Below are 8,125 nucleotides of genomic sequence, written 5' to 3' on the forward strand. Positions count from 1 at the left end.
ATAGCTGCAACTTCGCGTACTTCGTTTGTGTTCAACGACCACACAAAGACGTCTCAGAACCCCACCTTCATCAATAAAGCTTTCATCTTATATTCACAGTATCCAGATTCCAATCTCAGTTTCTTCCTTGTTCTTCGTTTGCTCGCAGGAAAACAGACCCTCGTGGTCAGGTTGATCGTGCTCCGGCGTGGTCAATAACCCTCGGAAGTTGGTTTAGCGATTGCTAAGGCGCGACGTCTCGCACGTTCATAGTCGGATCGTCAAGGTCGACTTCCTCAGAAGATGACAGCCACCATCTCATCGAAAGACAATACACCTTTGCCTCTATCAGGCATCAACAGTGGTCTCGGGGTCTACCGGAGAGAAGAGGGGGAAGAAACAGTAAATACAAATCATACAATAGTATCACTAAGCGGTGCTAGGGTGTTCTAACGCAGTGCTAGGCAATATGAGCGAAGGGGAAAACATCCGGGAAAGTTTTCCCGAAGTTTGGCATTTTCGGACAGATGAAACGGAAGGGGACGGTTGCCGGTTCGCTATGCTAGGGACGCGTGACAGACGAACGGACCGCGTAGTCCGATTCGTCTCGTCGTTCTGAGCAACTTTGATGTATAAAACTTTTTCGTTCGAGCTACGGATTATTTATATGAATTTCTAAAGTTTTAGCAATATTCAGAAATCATTATTAATTCAAAAATTAGATTGTGAGATACTTTTTATACACAATTTTAGCTAGCCTATTAGAATGACATGTGGGGTCCAGTGGCTGAGTCAACATACACAGTCAGCAGCTCAACAGTCAAAGGTTGACCTGGTTAAAGTGTGAATAGTGGCTATGGGGCCTACTTGTCAATGACTTATGGGTTAATAACTTATTTAAACAAGTTTAGTTAGTGGTGGAGGGGTCCCACATGTCATAGCCAGTAACTAAACTATTCTAGTTGATTAGATAAATTAGCTATGGGGCTCCACATGTCATAGGAGGTTAGTTAGTCTGATTAGTGCTAAAATAAACTAATTGGGTCGGCCATATGTGCAATGGCCCAAGCCGTTATCATGGCTGTGCACGCAAATGTACACGTAACACATGACCATGTTTGGACGGGGCAATCTCTCTGGTGCAGTTCAGTTTCGTCAGTTATTTCTTCAGCAAACAACTTTGCAGCTACGCATGCCGGACTGCCGGAGCGACTAGCAAACAGCAGCTAGTCACGGCGCGACGCTAGCAGCAGAAGCAGTAGAGAGTAGCAGCAGCAGCAACAGAGCAGCGGCAGAGGCTAGCGAGCAGCAGCAACAAAGCAAGCAGCGACAACACAACCAGCAAGCAGCCAAGCAGCGCATGGAGCAGTAGGCGCGGGGAGAAGCGAGCAGAGCCGGGCGCGGTGTCGCGCGCGTAGACAGACTAACAACGGCGGGCACGGCTGGGGCAGCCAGAATGCGGCCGGACGGCAGCGGCGAGCGGGGAGGCGAGGCCATGGCCGGTGCGGGATGGCGCGGGGCGCGGCTGGGCTAGCGGGGAGGCGCGAGCAGAGGTGCAGCAGCACGGGGCCGGGCACGGTCGAGGGGAGGCGGGGGCGCGCTTGGGTGGGGCCACGAGCGGCACGCGCGGCCAGGCCGCGGCCCGGGCTTGGCCAGGGGCGTGGGGAACGCGGCAACGGGTGGGGCACGACGCTTTGGCCTCATGGGAGCCCCAGGAGCACGTCAGTGGCTCTGGTTCGACCCGGGGTGGACGAGGTCGACCACCACGAGCTCACCGGCGGGAGCAGAGCCACGGCCGGAACACAACGACTACCGCGAAGGATCGATGTGGGAACAAGGGGGCTTCAAAGGAGGAGCTCACGAGGAATCTGTAGGGAAGGGCAGCAGGCTCGGGGAAGGCGCCGGAGTGCGGGACGGCCCTTAAACTGGTTTTGAAGGTTGAGTTTTTGAGAGCTCTGTTAGACATGCTTTAAGAACAGTACTACTGCTCCGCTCTGCAAAATATCTCCCACCTTCTTCCGCATCAGCAGCGGCATCTTCATCTCCATCCCACCAGCGCGCCGTGTACAGAGCGAGCGAGGCATGTTTGATGGGGTGGATCGCGGTGCCGTCGTGGCGATCAAGCGGATGAGGCTGTGCGCCATGGAGGAGGAGGTGGAGGAGGGGATGGAGGTGGACGGGGAAGAGGAGGAGGAGAGGACCGGTGGGTGGGCCTGGGGAGCGCCGGGGCTGGGGATGGCTGGCCAGCCGGGAGAGCAGAGGGCGGCGGCGATCGTGGTGGCAGACGCGGTGGAGCCTGACTTCCCCGTCATCTACGTCAACGCCGCCTTCGAGGCCGCCACGGGGTACCGCGCGCACGAGGTCCTCGGCCGGAACTGGTGAGTGCTCCAGCCGTCTTCTCTGCTCTGCGGTGGTCGTCTACTTTTCTGGCCGTGTTATCAGGGTGGCCATCTCTTTCAATGTTCATAACTCACAAGTGTTGGTAGCCACTAGCTTGTTTTGAGTTCGGCCCTTTCGTCGGAAAGTTAGGATTTTAATTCGTATTCGTGCAATTCGTTTTTATATTTCAGAATATCCTTGCAGCACTTTGCCTTTGCAGCTTGCGTGGTCCTAATGCTAGTGCAAAGATAGGTACTCGCTTAGCGGAATGTAAAATGTGGTTATCTAGTTCGATTGGCCGGTTCTTAAATTGATTCGTGGGGTTTAAAAGTTGTCATTTGTCGGTTGACATCACCTCAAAATGCAACTTTGACCACTAATTGCTCTTGCAGCATGTGTAGAAAAACTCGAATAAATTATATAGTGAAAGCACTACCATGATAAATATCTAATCTAAATATTTCTAAAGATAGCGGTAGTTAATGGTTCTAAAATTTCACTTTCTCAATGTCTAAAACGACTTGGGCCTAACAATTCCAAATTTTGAAAAAAGTACTAAACTAAATATCTGTGCTAGTTTTGAGCCTTATGCTTCTTAATGTTGGTTGATAGATAGCAGGCATGCCAATGCAAAGGAAAATATGCTAATTTATTCGAGTCAGGCAGGCTATTACTTGCCACTGGAATTTATTTCATGGGTGCCTTAAATTTGATAAACTTTTTCATTTGTTCCAGTCGTTAAACTGTATCTTACTTGAAATAAGCTAACAATTCAATGACATATCTGACAGAGGGCCTATTGAAATTCTCACATTACTCTTTTGACTTGAATTTATTTTCAGCCGATTCCTACAATTTCGGGACCCACGTGCCCAAAGACGACATCCCCTTGTCGATCCAATGGTTGTTTCAGAGATGCGACGATGCCTCAGTGATGGAATTGAATTCCAAGGTGAACTACTAAATTTTCGGAAAAATGGCGCTCCACTGAATAACCGGTTAAGGCTCATTCCAATGCATGGGGATGATGGCGCTTTTACACACATAATTGCGATCCAGTTGTTCTCTGATGCTAACATCGATCCCAGCAACATATCTTACCCAGTATATAAACCACAGTCCAGCCACAGGCTCAGCATTCAAGATATGAACCGGACTTCTCATGAGCATACTCCTAAAGTCCAATGTTCAGAATACTGCGCTATCTTCAACCTCTCGGATGAAGTTCTAGCTCATAACATTTTATCTCGCCTGTCACCAAGAGATGTAGCTTCAGTTGGCTCAGTCTGCACTAGAATGCATCTGCTGACCAAGAATGATCATCTAAGAAAAATGGTCTGCCAAAATGCATGGGGAAGAGATGTCACTGGCAGGCTTGAGATGAGCACCAAGATGTTAGGATGGGGTCGTCTTGCAAGAGAACTAACAACTCTCGAGGCAGCCTCTTGGAGGAAGTTCACAGTTGGAGGACGCGTTGAGCCATCCCGATGCAATTTTAGTGCCTGTGCTGTGGGCAACCGCCTCGTCCTTTTTGGCGGGGAGGGGGTCAACATGCAGCCTATGAGTGACACCTTTGTGCTTAACCTGGAGGCTCCAAAGCCAGAATGGTGCCGTGTCAAGGTTTCTGCCTCCCCACCTGGCCGCTGGGGCCACACTCTCTCATGGCTAAATGGCTCATGGCTGGTAGTATTTGGAGGCTACGGACAGCAAGGTTTGCTTAATGATGTCTTCGTCCTTGACCTTGATGCTCAGACTCCCGCTTGGAGGGAGATTGCTAGCGACGGTCCGCCACTGCCACGGTCCTGGCATAGTTCATGCACCCTGGACGGTTCTAAACTTCTTGTGTCGGGGCGGGGGCTTCTAAGCGACACATTCCTGCTTGACTTGACGAAGGAGAAGCCAACATGGAAGGAGATCCCGACATCCTGGTCATCCCGCCTTGGCCATACCTTGTCTGTTTATGGTAAGACTAAAATATTTATGTTTGGTGGATTGGCAAAGAGTGGCTCGCTCCGACTGCGCTCCAGTGATGCCTACATAATGGATGTTGGTGAAGAGAATCCACAATGGAGGCAGCTGGCGACAACTGGGTTTCCAAGCGTTGTTCCTCCGCCAAGGCTTGATCATGTCACGGTGAGCCTGCCCTGTGGAAGGATCATCATATTTGGCGGTTCAATCGCCGGGCTGCACTCACCCGCTGAGCTCTTCTTGCTTGATCCGGCTGAGGAAAAGCCGACATGGAGAATCCTGAACGTCCCTGGGCAGCCACCCAAGTTCGCTTGGGGACACAGCACCTGCGTGGTTGGTGGCACTAGGATCTTGGTTCTTGGTGGACACACCGGAGAGGAGTGGATACTGAATGAGCTTCACGAGCTCTGCCTCTCAAGCAGGCCCGATGAAGATGGATGATTATAGGGTTCTCATGATTTTAGACCTTACCTTTATTCCATCTCTCTGTCTCTGCTTTTCTATACAGAAATGGGTGCAAAAGAATCTAAAAAGAGTTTGTGGATGAGAGTTTTAGTATACCTCGTTGTTTTCATATGATATAAGGCTGGAAATCCCTATGCCACTGTTACTTTTGTTGGTTGTAAATGCGTTAGTACCACAATCTTCCCACTAGTATCTGCTCATGCGTGTATGTGGTTTGTATGTATCTTGATGCGATTTCAGTTAGCAATAATTACTGTATTGTACTACTAACTGACAGAAACATGAATGTATTTTGGAGGCCACGAAACAATCGCCTCAGATGTGCAATCAGTATGGTAGGCATCCCTGATCATGCATGGAGTTGGGCGAACGCTGTGAAACTCTTGTCTACTTCCTGCTTGATCCATTATCCATCATGAAACAGCCTCTAGGGAGGACCTTGCTGCTTGCTAAGTTACTGCATGGGCAGAATCCATATGCAATTCCTATATTTCGGTTAGCCTGACTCCAGAGCCTGAAGAAGATGATGGTCAAGTTCCCGATCCGTCTACGGCGGCAGTTCACCTCAGAAGGGGTCGTCGTAGCGATCATATTAATATCTTGGAATACAAAGTGATCATCCATTTGCATTCGGTAGCAATCATATTGATATCTTGGAATACAAAGTGATCATCCATTTGCACTCGTCGCCGCCAGAAAGAGTGCTGGAATGAGAGTGACAATTAAGGCTTGCTGGGTTCTAAAAAATATATATTAAGGCTTACTAAGAGCATCTCTTGTGAGTGGTCTGGGTAGTGGCTCAGCTAGCACCCCTTCATCATTTTGGATAGAAGTAGCGTCATATGTTGCTAAGATGGTGGATTTAGGCTCATTGTTGTAATATTTTGTAAGGTCCTTGATAACAATCAATAAAGTGGCCGTATGCATCTCCTAGATGCAGAGGTCGGGGGTCATCCTCCTTTTCTAAAAAAAAAACTAAGAACATCTCTTAACTAAAATCATAAAATTTAGCCCCTCACAAGCCTTCCTCAAGTTTCAGAAATAAAAATGGGAATATTTACATTTGTGCCCCTAATTCGAACCAACTCCTCACATTTGCCCCTAACTTTTTAATGTGCTTAAATTTACCCCTAAAAAGCATTTTAATTCTCTAGAATGCCTTTTCATCTGGTCAAAGTCGTTTGAGCGTTACTTTGAAAATTCATAACAAATTCGTACCAAGTCGGAAATTGCAAATAAGATATCAAAATATTCAGAGAAACATCTCCTATAGGGCAAGAGTGTCCCGATCTTTGGATAAGAGGTAGCTAACGATTGGTGGAGAACGACTTTGCGATCTGAATACAACGTGCGACCATGTTCCGTCGCTAAACCAATCTCCTAAAGGTTACTGATGATGACATAAGCACGATCAGCCTAACCACAAATGTCTATTCCTACAAGCAATCGAAGAACAAATAAGAATATGATAAAACAATCCGAATATTGCGAATATATATGATGTATTGATAAAAGTGGTGTCTCAAAGCAGTGTGGGCCTGGTCATTGGACACAAATGAAGTACATGAAGTTGCAACAACTAATTTTTAACTAAACAAAACCCAAACAAAATGCTACCAAATTGCTCTAATTTATAGAACTAAGTGGTGGCGGCCAAGGGGGTGGAAGCACGTCCCAAGGCAGCCAAAACCTAACCCTAGACCATACAAGGCCCATGGGCCCAAGTGAAGATGATGCAACACTTTTTGACTTGGATTTTGCAGCATCATCGCACCGGTTTTGGATTATCTCCGTGCACTGGAGGAATTTGAAGGAGAATCCAATTGGCTTGGAAAGTACACGAGGTAAGCTTTCCAAGAAAAAATATTCACCAAATTTAGAGTTAGATGCAAAAGTTATAAACGTTTGTAACCAGGCATGTCTTTGCAGTTCGAATTTGAGCCGAGAACGCGGGGAACTTCGTATCTAGTTTCTCTTGGGCAAAAAATGACGTGAGAGGACTTCTTGAATAACTCCTAACAATTTCCTTTTCATTTATCTTCACACATGGTTTCTACAAGTGTCCGGTAATTCTATAATTAGGCATGAAATAAAGGTAGGTGAAGTATTATTCTTTTGGATAGCATAAATAAATTATCGCAGAATTTTTATTAGAAATCACCTAAAAAAATACATGTATGTAATATTTTTGGTCATATGCAAGGTAGCCATTTCCTCATTATCCTCCCCTTTCTGAATACAAAGTTGTCTTCGGTGATGCTTAGTCTGAAACATGGCTAACAAAAATGACAAGGTGTAGACGTTGTTATGTATATGTCATCCATTTTTTACTTTTCTCATTTGCTGAACATCCTCATTATCCTCCCCTTTCTGAATACAAAGCTGTCTTCGGTGATGCTTAGTTTGAAACATGGCTAACAAAAATGACAAGGTGTAGATGTTGTATATGTATATGTCATCCATTTTTTACTTTTCTCAGTTGTTGAACATGTGACACATTTATATATGATTAATTGTCAAATGTCGTGAAATATAAATCCAAAGTATCATCACAAGAAATAAACCTTGTGACAATATTGAAACTTAGTTTGCATATGTAAGTTAAGCTCTTATCATCGTGATGCTCGTCATTAAACCATCCCAACATTGGTGAATAAACTTTAATTGTTTCAAAATTACATGCTACAACATGTTTAAATAAGTAAACATGCAACAAGTCATTTGACACATAATTATCACCAGGATTAGAGGTCATATCAAAATGATTTAAAATTGACACAATTATTTTCATTTCTCAAGCTAGCATGATCATCACTTTTGATGCAAATTCTATGCACAAAACATTCATTATATATGCTATACTCTCCAATCAAATTAAAAGTAAAATTTGGTGCGTAAACACTTTGCAATGATTGTGAACATGTGATTTCAGTTATATTTTTCGCAAGTGACAAAGGCATGGGTGAATTCGATAATACAAAGTATTAGCACACGAATCTGTAGATAACACATCGTCATGGCTTATCAATTATACTTTGTCCAAATCAAATTTAGTCAGCATGATACATGGTTCTTTCTCATGAACAATTAATCCAATGAGTGCACTGAAAATTGTAGTTATTTTAGTTGTTTGATCACATGGCACATTCATAACATGGACACAATTATGTAAAATAGGTGGTGCGATCAAATCAATGGGTAAGTCAACACCTCGTGAATAGTTATGCCATAAATACCTTCATTGTTACCTTTGATGCTTGACTCAGATGATGTAGCACTCTCGGCGGTGACATGTCACATGTTGGAGGTGGTGTAGTGCTCAAAACTATGGGCG

The 8,125-nt window shown here is 45.4% G+C and overlaps 1 protein-coding gene across 1 annotated transcript; it reads left to right on the forward strand.

Annotated features, from left to right (window-relative positions):
* The first annotated feature begins 1,246 nt into the window (after window positions 1-1,246).
* LOC123094790 (adagio-like protein 3) lies at window positions 1,247-5,089 on the forward strand. The gene is made up of 2 exons (XM_044516691.1): window positions 1,247-2,357; window positions 3,201-5,089. The coding sequence occupies exons 1-2, from the start codon at window positions 2,062-2,064 to the stop codon at window positions 4,765-4,767; spliced, it is 1,863 nt and encodes a 620-aa protein (XP_044372626.1). The 5' UTR covers window positions 1,247-2,061; the 3' UTR covers window positions 4,768-5,089.
* The last annotated feature ends 3,036 nt before the right edge of the window (window positions 5,090-8,125 follow it).

The sequence above is a fragment of the Triticum aestivum genome, chromosome 4B, assembly GCF_018294505.1.
Source record: "Triticum aestivum cultivar Chinese Spring chromosome 4B, IWGSC CS RefSeq v2.1, whole genome shotgun sequence".
NCBI classification, from domain to species: domain Eukaryota; kingdom Viridiplantae; phylum Streptophyta; class Magnoliopsida; order Poales; family Poaceae; genus Triticum; species Triticum aestivum.